This window comes from Chelonia mydas, chromosome 15 (assembly GCF_015237465.2).
Source record: "Chelonia mydas isolate rCheMyd1 chromosome 15, rCheMyd1.pri.v2, whole genome shotgun sequence".
Classification (NCBI taxonomy): Eukaryota; Metazoa; Chordata; order Testudines; family Cheloniidae; genus Chelonia; species Chelonia mydas.
The window spans coordinates 10,327,788-10,342,521 of NC_057856.1; the positions used below are offsets into that span (position 1 = coordinate 10,327,788).

The 14,734-nt window shown below is 42.7% G+C and overlaps 1 protein-coding gene and 1 long non-coding RNA gene across 5 annotated transcripts in view; one reads left to right on the forward strand and one right to left on the reverse strand.

The window, feature by feature from the left end:
* The window catches only part of LOC119563769, a 41,259-nt gene extending 27,565 nt beyond the window's left edge, over window positions 1–13,694 (reverse strand). The window contains exons 1-5 of one of the 2 annotated variants that reach the window (XR_006285996.1): window positions 12,411–13,694; window positions 7,611–7,856; window positions 7,237–7,367; window positions 6,708–6,818; window positions 6,112–6,182 (exon numbers count right to left, since the gene is read on the reverse strand). This is a non-coding gene — a long non-coding RNA (uncharacterized LOC119563769). The other variant, XR_006285997.1, reaches the window with a different exon arrangement.
* Window positions 1–14,734, forward strand: part of BICDL1 (BICD family like cargo adaptor 1) — a 67,965-nt gene that overhangs the window by 29,479 nt on the left and 23,752 nt on the right. For 2 of the 3 annotated variants that reach the window (XR_006285995.1, XM_043529378.1), the window contains exons 3-5: window positions 9,058–9,174; window positions 10,434–10,445; window positions 12,397–12,543. Coding sequence is in view for 2 of the 3 variants with exons in the window: in XM_043529378.1 (XP_043385313.1) it covers window positions 9,058–9,174; window positions 10,434–10,445; window positions 12,397–12,543 (276 nt within the window). In the remaining variant the exon portion in view is untranslated. The remainder of the gene's footprint in view (window positions 1–9,057; window positions 9,175–10,433; window positions 10,446–12,396; window positions 12,544–14,734) is intronic. The other variant, XM_037878657.2, reaches the window with a different exon arrangement.

The window sequence follows — 14,734 nt, forward strand, 5'->3', positions numbered from 1 at the left end:
TTCAAAACTGTGGCTGCAGTCATAAATCTAATTAGGACATTGATGCCCCAAACTCAGAGTACAAAGCTAGGCACAAAAGTGTCTGTGCCTACAATATACTTTCAGTGCATTCTGATTTACACATGTAGTTACGCTATCCACAACCTTTGGCAGTGACACCACCTTAGTAGCACTTCCTTTTCTCCTGCCAGAATTTTATTTCCCTCCCCACCCCTCGAACAAAAACTTCATTTATTAAATTATTTTTATGTGACCCGAAAGTGGCTTGTTCCAGCACAGGTGACCACCCATGCAGCATATGAAGGGATGTCCCTAATTTGGTGCCCAACATCCTCTAACCTACATCGAAAAAATGAGTAAAAACCTCTTTTCAAGCAGTGATCACATATGCTGAAACGTGTGTATGATTTCAGACTGTGAGTAAAAACACTGTGGGATGGTGAGCCTTTAAAATAAGCTTTGTTCTTTTTATTTTTCATACAAATTGTCCTTTCTGTTAATTTACTTCTTTTATTTTTGTTTTTTCCAAGCACATATTTTTGTAGGACATAGCTTGAGAGCAGGAGCACAGGAAAATATGCTGAAAGCTGATCTTTAAAAATAATTGCTCTAAGAAACTCTGTTTAAAATCCCACTGAGGGAGGACAAGCTTCCAAAAAAAGGTTCCATGCTCTTGCCTCCAGCCTCCCACATCTTTTGAAGAATTTATGCAATTGCTTCTCAAGAAAATTGACGAAAAACCTGATGAGCTCAAGCCAATCATAGCAACACTAAGGCCAGATTCTCAGAACAGTTCCTCACCCAACTCCTCTCACATTGGCATCTAAATAAGCAACCAGATTTTCAAAAGTGCTCAGCACTCAGCATCCCCAATCCTGGGTGCTGAGCACTTTTGAAAATCTGGCCCATTAGACTCCAAGGTTATGTCTACACAGCACATACACAAAAATCCACAGCAGTGAATCTCAGAGCCTGGGTCAGCTGACTTGGGCTTGCAGGGCTCTTGCTGCAGGGCTAAAAATATCAGTGTAGATGTTCAGGCTTGGCTGGAGCCCAGGCTCTGAGACCCTTCCCTCTTCACCGGGTTTCAGAGCCAGGTCTCCAGCCCAAACCCAAATGTCTACACTGCTATTTTTAGCTCTGGTGCACAAGCCCAAGTCAGTTCACCCAGGCTCTGAGACTTGATGCTGCAGGTCTTTTTTGCTGTGTAGGTGTACCCTAAGTTGTATAAGTAGCTATTAAGAGAGTCTTCATTATAGAGTAACCTAATGCAGTCAAATGCAGCAGCTTTAGCCCCAATTAGAGTTTATTGCTGCTATTATTTCTTTGTTTATGATTTAAATGATGTTATAGAGATGCATGGCACTTCAAAAAACAAAGGCCACGTCCCTGCCCTGAAGAGCTTACAGTCCAAGAACCTGATCCTGTAAACATGTACATCAGTGGGACTATGCACCTGTGTAAAACGTTTGCAGTATTCAGCACTAAGTCAAGTCAAGCACAGCGGGAGACGACATAGAAAGGAGGCTGAGTGGGGAGGATAAAGGAAAAGACGTGATGGTGTAGCCTCCAGGATCTCCATAATGCACTCACTTTGAGAGTTAAGCATTTAAAAAACAAACCAACCAACCAAAACCAGAGACATCATAGTCCCTGCCCCAAGGAGCTTACTATCTAAAACAGACAGACCATTTTTTTGCTATCATGAAGGAGAACAACAATTTAGGATTGTGTCTGGAGGCTGATGAAAATATAGAAGGGAAAGTATTTGGAAGCTAGGTTACCTGCATGGAGGAGACAGACCTAATAGACATCTAAAAGCTTTTCATCTGGATGTCTAACAGCCCAGTCCTAAGGTCAGCACTATTTTGGGTTGTTGGGAGAATAAAGGACACTGACTGACCAGGGAGTATTGCTAGTAGGCAAAGGCTTGTCCACCAGCACAGGCACAGTTAGAAAGCATGGTGATGCTTTCCTTCAAAGGAGAGACAGTTTGGGGTGTTGTTTTTTTTTAATGTGAACCTATAATTGTACTGTACTGGTGTGTGTACTACTGCACTCTCCGTGTGATGGAATCAGAGCTGTTTATAGGATTTTTAGTGGCTGGCCTACAAAAACATTCTGTCCTCATGTGACTGTCAGTGGGCAGAGATTCCCTGTTAGCCCAAAAAGGAGATTGTATATGTATTGAGTACATAGTCCCAAGTTGGATTCCCTGTGCCCAAGTGTTAATTTTAAGCTTATGACCACAGCTTGTTATGTATGCAGCCAAAAATTTGTTTTATTGTGTGAATTAAAATGAAACTCCTGCTGCTAAAGTGAACTTTTACAGTGATTGGGGAGGAGGCTTTGTTCACTGTCCACCAACAGTTTGTGCTCAAGTCCAAGGAAAATTTCAGCAGCTCTGGGGCTGCAAGGTTTGAGAAAAAAACACTTGAGAAGCTAACAAAATCAGCATGAGTGACAGCTGAACATTTTATTCTAGAACTAACCTGTGATGTGAATGACAGGACAGAAATTGAGCCTAATGGATGGTTGGCTTAGTAACCCTTAGATCCGATTTAAATCTGTCTCAGAGAGTCATATGTAGAGTTTAAAGCCGGAAGGGACCATCAGATCATCAAGTATGACCTCCTGTATAGCACAAGCCACCAACACCACCCAGTACCTGCACGCTAAACCCAACAAACAAAATTAGACCCAAGTATTACAGCCCACAGGAGACTAAACTATTATGTGCCACAGGCAGAGAACAGGAGGGACCGACATGCACCAATGCCTGAGGCCTCTACAAAGGCCAGGAATTGATTAAGTGAGATATACCCAGATAATCCTGGTATGTGACCTGCACCACATACTGCAGAAGAGGGGAAAATAAAACCAAGGTCATACCACAGTTTGGCTTGGGGGAAAATTTCTTCCTGGTCCTTTGTTTAGATATACTGATTTGTTCTGCAAACTAAGAAAAAGTTATTTTCTTCCTTCCCTTTTCTGTTTTAGAAACTGTTCTCTCTTCAGTTGGGGGTGGGGTGAGGAGGAGCTTTTTCAGATTTTACTTGCCAGTCAGTTTCTTAAAGGTTATGGGCTAAGTTCTCTAAAACAGCCTCTGAATTTGTGTTTGCACTTCTTGGCACACAGCTATTCGCAGGTGAAAATAATATACTTTTGACATCCACCTATTCGGTTTGCAAGCACAGACATATTAGCACCTGCAGTTCAGATAGATAGAGGTCAACAGTCTGTTTGCAGGCACAAATTTAAACATTGTGTAAAAACGCTTTTGAAAGCTTGGGCCATCTAATGGCTTTCCTTTTGTTTTCTGATTAATGCATGTTAAGATCTAGAATAGCATTTACCTTAAACATAGAAATTGCATCTCTGCACTTTAAGGGTGAAAATGTTAGAATTCATTTCCCATCCTTCACAACTCTGCCTTGGTTCTCACACATTAAATGTGCCCCAAATAACTCTGGTGTGTTCTCCCTTTTATTATTTATGTTAAAGAAATGGATGTCAAACCATTTTAAGCTTCCAGCAGTCCCGCATTTTGGGCCTCTCATTGTGACCCACTTTTAGGCAAAGGCACATTTTAAGAGAGAGGATAGAAGGTCATATTTTTGAACCTGGATGGCCAGTCTCTCAGATAGACTTCAGCCTAAGATACTTCCTTCAGAACTGACTTTGAGAATAGAGGCTGGATTCCCCTGGGTTCCAATTGCCAGCTAGGAGCTTGGAACCTCTCTCTTTCTGAAGAAGTATTTCATGTTTCTGCCCATACTGATATCTATTCCTCATTTAAAAATAAATACTCTTGAATATATTTGGAAGTTCCTATGTCCCCAGCTAGTCACTAGGGTACATCAACACAGAAATAAAAGCCCCACAGCACAGCTTTTGGGCTCACGGGACTCAGGCTCTGGGGCTAAAAATAGCAGCGTAGATGTTCAGGCTTGGGTTGGAGCCCCAGGCTCTGAAACCTTGCAGGAGGGTCTCAGAGCCCAGGCTCCAGCCCAAATATCTACACTGCTGTTTTTAGCCCCACAGCCTAAGCCCCGCTAGACTGAGTTGCTTGACCTGGGCTCTGAGACTCACTGCCATGAGGTTTTTTTATTGCAATAGAGATATCTATCTATTTATCTAAATTTAGGGAATTTATAGAGATACCCTAAAAAGGAGTTCAAATGTTGTGTATTTCCATTAGAGTATCTTTTGGTCTATGCTCATGATTTATTTTTGGTTCTGCTATAAGGAATGTCTTTGACTTTTGGATTTTACACTAGAGAGGCCACATACAGGCTGATTTTTGCCACAGTCCATATTAAGAATTCAAAGCATACCCCTGTTTGGGGAAACAGTAGTTATTTGTAGAAGCTTTAAATGTTAAAATTCCACTTATCCTGGAGTTTGAAATACTAGGTTTATGATAGTCTCCTTTCCCTGATTTCTCTTTCCTTGGAAAGGTATAGATTTGCCTTCCTTGTTAGACACAGGCTCACTTTTCCACAATATAAAACACTGCACACTGATCTTTTAACAATTACCTTGACCTCTATTGACTTGGTGTGTATCATTCAGGTATTTCATTTAAAGTCAAGGCCAGATGATAAAACTGAGGAAATTTGGGATATATCTTTGACATCCTTGCAGTGAGATATAATAAACTTTCTATCTAAGGATCCCAAAGCTCTTTACAAACAATTGGTGCCAAATTCTGGTCCCATTGAAATCAGCTCCCATTGACTTCAGTGAAACTAGACCTGACCTTTAATGAATTAAGCCTCTCAACCCTCCTGTGAGGTTGGTGATACCCATTCCTATTTTACAGATGGAGTTACTGAGGCGTGGAGAAATTAAATGACTTGCGCAAGGTCACATATGAAGACTGACAATGCTATAAAGACAATTAAAATAATCTTTAATATAGTTAAAGTATAACAGTAGTAGAGTCTTAGTCCTTTCTAATAACCAGGAATCAGTTTGCTGCCATTGAGCCCTATGTTTGATTTTCATTTTAATAGATTGGGAGCAACTAGAGTCTTAGAGCAAAATTCCACTCTGTGATTCACACTGCAGAACGGTATCCCATTCTCTGCATTTCTTTCAGGAGTGGAACATATGCATGCAGAACAAAAGCCAAACATGCAATACTGCGCACTAATTAGTTTTGGATGTCCTCCAAGCATATAATGTTTTGTTTCTTATCATATCTTTGTCCTCTATCGGGACTTTTAATGTCAACCTATTGTGGGTCCAAAATGGCGGTATTGATTTCAATAGAAGGATTTGGGCCCTTTTTAATGCATAATTTTTTCCTCTTAAGCTAAGCTGAATGCTTGATTTATTTCCCTTTCCATTTAAACTTAAGTACAACAGGGAGGCTGGGCTTCAGACTAGGGTTGCCAACTTTCTGATCGCACAAAACTGAACACTCTAGCCCAGTCCCTTCCCTGAGGCCCCACCCCCTTCCCCGAGGCCCAATCTCCCACTCACTACATTCCCCCTCCTTCAGTGGCTCACTCTCCCCCACCCTCACTCACTTTCACTGGGCTGGGGCAGGGAGTTGGAGCGCGGGCTTACCTGCGGACGCAGTGGCTCCTGGTCAGTGGCGCAGCAGGGGTGCTAAGGCAGGCTTCCTGCCTCTCCTGGCACCATGGACTGTACTGCGACCTGGAAGCAGCCAGCAGGTCCGGCTCCTAGGCAGAGGTACGCAGGCAGTTCTGCATGCTGCTCTCCTCCACAGGCACTGCCCCCCCCTCCCCCAGCTCCCTTTGGCTAGCAGTGTGGAACCGGTGCTCAGGGTGAGGGCAGCGCACAGAGCCCCATGGACCCCCTGCTTAGGAGCTGGACCTGCTGGCTGCTTCCAGGGCGCAGCACAGTGTCAGAACAGGTAGGGACTAGCCTGCCTTTGCTGGGCAGCATCACCAACCGGACTTCGGTGCTGACTGGAGCCGCCAGGGTCCCTTTTCGACCAGGTGTTCTGGTCGAAAACTGGACACCTGATCACCCTACTTCAGACACCTCCTGTGATGTGCATACAGTCATTTGTTAAGACGTTGTTTTCATTTAACTAATCAGAAAACATTCCATACGGAGACAATAGTTGGTTATTACCTGTAGTTTTTCTCAAATCTTCTTGTGTCAGTTTATACTCCACTTGTGTGCCTGCTGTAAAGTTCACAAACCTGGAAGACAAATTAACCTATGGTAATAAATTTGGGCCTACCCAGGAAATTATCCAAATAGCAATGCTCAGTAGACAAGATGAAGGCTGCTGCTTTGCATCTGGTTTCTTCAAGTTCAGTTTAAAAAATGCAGAGATTTGCCTTGCAAACTGGTCCTTGCATGTCTGTCACCTTTACAAAGAATTATGGATGTTTTGTAGTGTCCAAAGGAAAGGTGAAAGGCCTGGGAAGATCAAAACACTTTTTGTTTTTAAATTCCCCTAGCCTCCCCCTTATTACTGATTTCCTAACCCATCCATTCTCCAATGTTGTAGTGTTTAGTGGCACAGAAAAAAATCCATCATTACTATTAAAAAGGGCATACACAAGAGCACACTAGCAAGTACTGCTGTGTTGTATTTTGTTGTAGTTGCATCTGTTGTTTTTAAACCTATATGAATGAATACTAGGGCCAAGAACTAAACCAAACTCCCCTTTAAATTGTAGCCACTGAAATCACACAATCCCATGAATCACGTTTCTCACCTCCTTCCTTGAACTGTAAAATTGAGTCCACCACAACCCCACTTCAATCATAATGATCTGCTAAAGCAGAACACTTCATCTATCAGGTCTTCCAGCAAGACAACTTGTCTTCTGTTTTGAGAAAAACAAAAAACTTTGCCATTTTCCACGTAGATTTCAGGCTAAACCATCACTCATCAAATAATATTCCATATTAAATTTTTAAAAATAATAATAAGTTATGAAAGATCCTGGTTGTGATGACATCTGCATAGCTGAATGGCACAGAGATTTGTTTCTTGCTAACAAAAATCACTTGCTGGAAATCAAACATCATTTTCTAGGAAACAACATGGTGAAGGGACACATGCCAAAACATTTTTGATTGCATTTCAAATTTTTACAAGTTCATGATGTAAAGGTAATTAAAACGTGTGGACTTCTGAGGTCTCTAATGGGTCTACCCAAACCAGCTGGGTGTATTGCAACAAGCTCTTTCTCTCTTAGCTGAATTACTTTTTGCTGCATTATTTCTTCTCTGTATTAGTACCAGGTTATTTGTCTGTATATTTCACCATCCTACAGCTATACTAGGCTCTGCAACATCAAGTCCTATGCATATCTTCTGAAACACTGTTGGTCCTGGAGTTCTGAGTGCTTGCATAACTTGGGTGTGGGTACCTGCATACACAGACACAAAACCATGTCAGCTGATATCCATGGAGAATCAGACTCAGTTAATGTTGAATTAATTATCTCTATGCACAACTTGAGTTTACTTTGCTTAATACTATTGTTGGCCCTCAGATAATGTCATCATAATATATTGCTCTTTTAAAGCCCCATGCTGCGTAGCACCAATTGTACTTATTAGTCTCTTCAATTCCTTTTGACATCAGTGGAAGTTGAGTGCATCAGACTCACAGAAAAAGACCTTTATAGCATCCTTCATCTGAAGAGGATGGTTGTCTTATATGTATACGGTGTTTCATGTTGAAGTATTCCAAAGCATCTTTACAAGGCTAATTAATCATAGGCAAAACCTGCAATTCATTGACCCTGTTTAGGGTTAATCTGATAACTGATCAAGATGCTGAGAACATTGCATCTGCTTCAAAAAGGATATCTTTCATATCGCTATGTTTTTGTTGTAGTGGGTACATGCTGCACCTGTAACAACAATGGTTAAAAAAGACAAATAAAATGGGGGATTTGTAGTGTCCTTGAGAAGTGACAATTGAAGCCAGAACACACAATATATTGGCACAGGGTAGGATGGAAGCTAAAAATCAATTAGTAGCACACAGAGCCTTTTTTATTGACAGATATAGGCATGACCTTTGGGTGCTATGGTTCTTATTAATAGGGGCCAGGCAGTGGCTTCTTTGAATTAGGTTTGACATACAGGGAGGCAGGAAATCCTGAGAGAACCAATTAAACTATTTTTTTCTGATTTACCACCATTTTTTCCCAACCTGGAAAAAGTGGCTTTGCTCTAGTTCCTTGTTTATGATTTTAGTAGGCTGTGCAAGTTCAGGGATCGTTTTTAACTTCTGAGTGGCAATAGGGCTGTTCTATGGCTATCACTATAGCTGAAAGTCTGCAGTAGTCTCTGAGGAATGGCTGGTAAAATGTTCTGGAACTATTCTCAAGTCTCATCACACCAACCTGGTAGCCATCTTTGCTGACAAAATCAAAGGGAAGAACATAATAAACCCCATTCAGAGATGCACCTGGAGCATCTCCCCCTTTATCAGGCCACAGATCTAAGGCAAGGATTATTAGAACCATACAAGCAGAGAGATGGCCCAGGGCTTAGAGTGGGGTGCCGGAGATCACTTTAAATCTTTTAATGAAAAGACAAGATTGACCTAGAGAGATCAACTTCCGGCTACCCTCACTGTCAGGCTATTCCTCTCCTCGTGCCATATATAAATAGATGCAAATGAGGTAAATTTGGTCTACTAATGCTGAGACTCAGCATAAGCCCCTGGATGCCGTAGGAGTAGTGCAAAGTGAAATGTAGGAAGGCTGTGGGCTGTGTTCTTTCGTTGTCCCCATCCTTGAGATGCTTGCTAAATTGCAGTTGCTCTAGGAGGCTGTGTGGGATGAATTCTGCACCGATTTTTAACTCTATGCAACTCAAGTGTCTTCAGTAGCTTTGTATGGGGGGGTTAGCCAGCTCATAGCGTGCCTCCCCTTTTCAGAATTTTTGGTGATTCCAGACCTTGTTGGGAAATAACATTAATTTAGGGGTTTCCTTTCAGATTTATAAAATCCACCTTGAGTGGGAGAAGCTAACCACTTTCCGGATTTTTTCTTGCCCATGGTTCTCATTTCGGGGTAATTGTGTGTGGCCTCCTATTTGTAGGCATCAGAGGTGGAGAGACAACTCTCAATGCAGGTCCATGCCCTTCGAGAGGACTTCCGGGAGAAGAACTCATCAACCAGTCAACATATAGTACGACTCGAAAGTCTCCAGGCTGAGGTGAGTGGCCTTCTGGTCAGGGTGGTTTAAGGTTTGATCCGTCTCTCAAGGTACTCAGTGGTATTTTAATCTTATGTAATGAACCCCTCTGAACTAGGTAAACAAAACCAAATGCCTAATGGTGATAGTTTGTGCCAGCAAGAAAAAGGGATGCTAGCTAATGGGGAGAAGGAGCTAATTAATTTAGTTGGCCACCTGTGTTTCCCTCTGAACTGATGCTCCTCATTCACACCAACAGGACTCCTGTATATAAGTAGCAGAGTTGTCCCCTGTTTTGAAAATAGCCTGAATTACTGTACCCAAGTGTGACACGGTGAGTGAAGTAATGCCTTTTATTGGACCCACTTCAGGGGAGACAGTGAGGTGGGTCTCTTAGGAGCCAAAATGTGTGTATGTTCAGGTCACCTGAGGAAGAGCTCTGTGTAAGCTCAAAGGCATGTCTCGCTCACCCACAGAAGTGGGTCCAATAGAAGATATTACCTCACCCACCTTGTTTCTCTAATAGCCTGGGACTGACACAGCTACAACAACACTGCATGTGCAAAAGTGTGTTAGTCACATAAAGGCCCTTAAGTTTACCCTCTTTAAGGTGGTGACTGTCATACAGGCACAGCTACTGTCACGAAAGAATGTTTTGGAAGAAGCATGGCTCTCTAAGAGCTCCATGGAAGATGTTCCCTGGCATTCAACTCCGAGAATGGATAATGTTCTAAAGGCAGGGGTGTATGCAGGCAGCTGGAAAGCACAGCTCCTCCTTCCTGACTGGTGCACAGAAAGCGCCCCATCCTGTTTCAGTTTGTTTTAGCCCCTGTCTAAAGGATAGTCCTGTCAGGAAGATGTAAAGCAGGGGGGACGATGAGAGGGATCTTTTAGAGACAAAATGTGGGTATGTTCCAGTGGGCCACATCCAAACACACACTCCACTTCTGAGGAGGGTGCTGTTCTGAATGGCTGAGAAGAAAGCAGAAATCCTCTCCTGCATTTGAGATGTGTGTGGAAACATGAAGCCATCTTTTATTCTTATTTTTGCTCTGGATATCTTGGCCAGTATGTTGTTTGTTTCCTTTTCCTTCTGTGATTTGGGGAGGATGGGAGATTTGAATATGAAGGACCTGGAGCAGTGGGGGAAAACCCTATTGTACAATCCTACTACTTTTTAGCTGATTAGAAGAGTTTTTCCTAAATTTCTGCTTCTCTTCCCCTCCCTACCCGCTCTTTTCCTTTTCCCTTCCTGTCCTCTTCCCCTTGGTATGGAGCAGCAGGTCCTTGAAGTAAGTACAGATGCTTTGATTGAGTTTTGAATGCATGTCTGTTACCATCACTGTGCATGCCCCACCTGTTAAGGTCCTTCCTGTCTTGTGCTTTCAGCCCATTTTCCCCCCCCTTACCTTGGCCCAAGGCCTGCAGGAGAGTTGTGGGGTTTTTTACAGTTATTCACAGGGTGTTCATTGCTGAGTTTTATAACAAGTACTAATGTAAAATGCAGTCCTTCTGTTTGTTCTGTGTTTATCTCTGTTGCATCCCTTCTCTCCATTACATTGAAGTCAAGCTTGTAGGGGAAGAGTCTTCTCAGCAATCGTTACTCATATAAGAATAATGTCCTAATATGTACAGGAGGTGTTCTATAAATAGAGAAATGCAGATATACAAAATTGACACAATATTCCTTCATCTTTCCACTTTCAACTTGACTCCCCTGGACGAATACAGCATTCCTCATTTATCCAGGACAGCTGACTGTCTACTTAATCTGTGTCCAGGCACCATCTGCACACTAGGTACATAACCATAAACATAGGGCCTGGAAGGCAGCCAGATGGAAGAATATCAGAGACAGCCTGGAGGACAGTTAGCAACTAACATGGGTGTATTGGAGAAGACCTAGAGAACAGTAAGGCAGAGGGGATTAGAGGAGAGTCTAGAAGGCAACCATAGAACGGCTAGACCAATATCCGAGACGGTTTAAGGCATCTAGGGTATGTGTTAATGGGGGCTAGGAGTGCATCCAGAACAGGTGGGAGGGCAACCTGGAGAGAACCAACAGGTTAATCAAATAGCTGCAAAGGAGATTTGAAGAGACCTTTGCGAATATTTCTCAAGCTATCGGAGCGGTCTGAAAGGACCTGGGATACTACTGGGGAGCAGCTAACAGAGTGGGTATCAGATAGGCCTAGGGAACATGAGTTGCTGGACCAAGCCATCTGAGATGGTGTAGGAACTGACCAGGAAGTTCTGGGATCATCAAAGATCTGTGAGCATAGCTGAAGAACAGCTGATGGCATTGGACAGCATACAAAACATATCCCCAGCACTCAGGTATCATGGTGATGGGCACTGCAGAAGAACCTGGATAGACAGCTTGATGGGAAAATGTATTCTCTTTCCTGGTTAAACAAACGGTGGCCTTTATTAGTGCTGATTCATCCTATATGCAGCTTCTTGCTAAGTGAATGGACTTGGCACATTGCAGCAAGCACAGGTGATGAGGAAAACTGGACAACTGAAAGGCATGAATCTGTTTTAAACCAAGTAATTGTTGGGGGGATATCAGTAATTGTTGCACAAAACCATCAGTCTGTTTTTTAAAGCATAAAATTATATCGTGCTGAGAAATCATCAAACCAAACATACAGCAAAGAACAAGGTGCACAATCCCTACCACCCACAAAGGGCGTAGCAAGAAACACAAACACACACACACAAACCCCTACCTCTCCTGGGGATTCCAGTAAGTGGCCATGTAGAAATGCAGGAGGGTGAGGGTTCCCTTCCCGGGAACTCCAACATTTGCTCACACCAGGAACAGAATCGTAATAAAGCTGGGCTGAGTAACTAGCTTTTCACATTCTTGCAAATTTTATAGTCTGGGTTAATCCTTAGGAGGGTGGGTAGGGCAGGGTCATGTTTTACTGTAGCTCTTAGGAAATTCCAAGGTACACAGTGGTTTCTTTTCTCCCCTTCCCTCCCTCTACGTTTGCCTGGCAACGCACATTCCAGCGTCTCAGGAGCTGCACTCCCACTCTGCTCCACAGAGTTTTCTGGTGGGAGGCGTTTTCTTTCAGCCTCTTCCTAAGCTCTGAGTTGCATAAAGAGGCACCATCTCTCTCATACAGGTGCAGACACAGACAGACTCTGGTTCCTGCTGCTTTTCTCTTACCACATTGTGGAAAAAAGAAAAATCCCAAAGCCTGGAGCACAACTCGAGCTCTCTTTCCCTTTCAGATTAAGATGCTTACCGATAGGAAGCGGGAGCTGGAGTGTCGCCTTAGTGCCATGATGGAGGAAAACGATCTGCTTCAAGGAACCGTGGAGGAACTGCAGGAGCGAGTGCTGGTCCTGGAAAGACAAAGCCATGATAAGGATCTTCAGGTGAGGAGAACAGGAGCTGGAGAGAGATGCTCAAATGAAAGAGAAAATGGAACTCTGAAAGCTAAGAAGGGCTAAAGGAGGGGTTCTGGGATAGGACCTACAGTTAAGAGAATGGGAATTTGGAGACAAGAGAAATTCTTGTCTCCAAAGGGAAGAGTAAAATGACTCTTATGATCACAGAGGAACAACAGAGTGGCTAGCGCCTAGATATGACCTGCGGAGAATGGGAACTCTCACAGAGGAGACTAAAGGAAGAAAAAATGAACTATTAGAACAAGGAATGAGAACATTTAATCAAGGAAAACAGGTACTTCAGTGGAGGATATGGAGGTTGAGGAACCTGGTTACATTTCTGCTGATTTCTTACTGGGACTGACTCCAGTCAGGTCCTCTTATGGTTATTTTGGGCAGAGGTCCAGAGGATGGTAGCCAGCCTCAGATCTGTCACTATTCAAAAGGTGCGCAAAACATGCCCATGGAGTTCTCAGCATCTCTTAGTAAACATTACTCGTGGAACGATGTTGAACAAGTTGCTATGTCAGTGTTATAGGCCCTGTTTCTGGGTGGTGAGTGATATTTTATGGGTTTTTTTCTCAATTCACCCTATCCACTGAAGGTTTGTGGCTATATCGGCTTTTTTATTCTTTGGCAATTAGCTCCCCGTATTCTCTGCCAGTCTGTGGAATATAAGAATATAGGAACTGCTACACAAACAGACTGATAGTCCATCTAGCCTGGTATTTTCTGTTGGACCTTGGCTGCTCCTTCAGCAGGAAGTACAAAATCCCCTATAATGCACCAAACTAGAATCCTGTTCTACCATAGTAGATGAGGGAAATAATTTCTTCCTGAACTCAGGGTCAACAGTCCTGGAAACTGAAAGTTTCTCACTGTGCCCTACCACTGTTCTTCAGTCTGGGCTTGGAGGAACTCCATCCAGGGAGTTCAGTCTCCACTGACCCATTCGGTCCTTGGCCTCTCTGATGTGAGACTGCCATTTTGGGGGCCAGTTAATTTGAGCTGTGATAGTGGGTTTGTGATTTGGGCACCCATCCACTGGGAACTGAACTGAGACCCACCAATTCATTTTATGCAGATGAAAGTCATTACAATCTGAGCACTGCTCAATAATCCGCTACCAGCCTGGTGTGGATTTGAATTGGTGACCTAGAGGTGAAAGACTCTTTCTGCCATTACTGACACCCTGAGCTGTCCATTTCACCAGCCTCTATTATTTTATTCGAATTAATGTAATTTATTCATAGATAAAAGTCTCATCAGATTTTGAAATTTACTAAGCTATGTGCCTCAATTTGCACAAGTAAGTTTCATGGACTAATTATACATTGCATTAAAATATTTCCTTTATTCATTTATTTTTCCCCTGTTTAATTGCAGCAAGTGCCCTCTAGTTCTTATGTGATGGGAGAGCGTTAAATAGGAGCTCCCAACTGCTTTTTTTGTAGTAGACAGTATTTATAAAAATATTCCCTGTCAGAACTCTTCTCCTTTCCCAACTACTACTCCTCGTCTTTTTTCATCTCGCCACATCTGGACCCTGCCCCCACCACATTGTGCCTCTAACTAATTTTGTTGTCCTCCACTGGACCTTTTCTGCTGTCTTTCTTAAGATGAGGGAACCATTGCAGAATGCGGTATGCAAGGTGACTACTTACCATCATTGTAACGTCGTATTTTTTTCATACTTCGCTCTATCCCCTACTTAGTACAGGCTAGCATCTTTGCTTTTTTGAACACCGCTGTACACTAAGCCATCCATAATGATAGCCTCTAAGGAAAAAGATCTAGGTATCACTAATTCAGAACCTGTCAGTATAAACAGATGGATTAAACTGTTCCTTTTAATGTACATTACCTACCATGCACTTGTGTCCATTGAATTTCTGTCTGCCTGTTATTTGTGTAGAAAGTGATTGCACCCGATACTGGGGTTTACTGCTTTGACTTTGTACCAGCTGTGTAACAAGAGACCTAATATATTTGTGTTACTTTCTGTTTATATCACTTACAAAAATATATGTGACAATATATTGGTAACTAATTGTTTACTCAGTTGTGTACCCTCTTACTACAGATATGCCCTGATTTAAATGCCTTAAGGGATAACTGAAACATTCAGATAACTGGAGTTTCAAATTAGTGAAATGTTTCTCTGTGAATTTTAGATGCG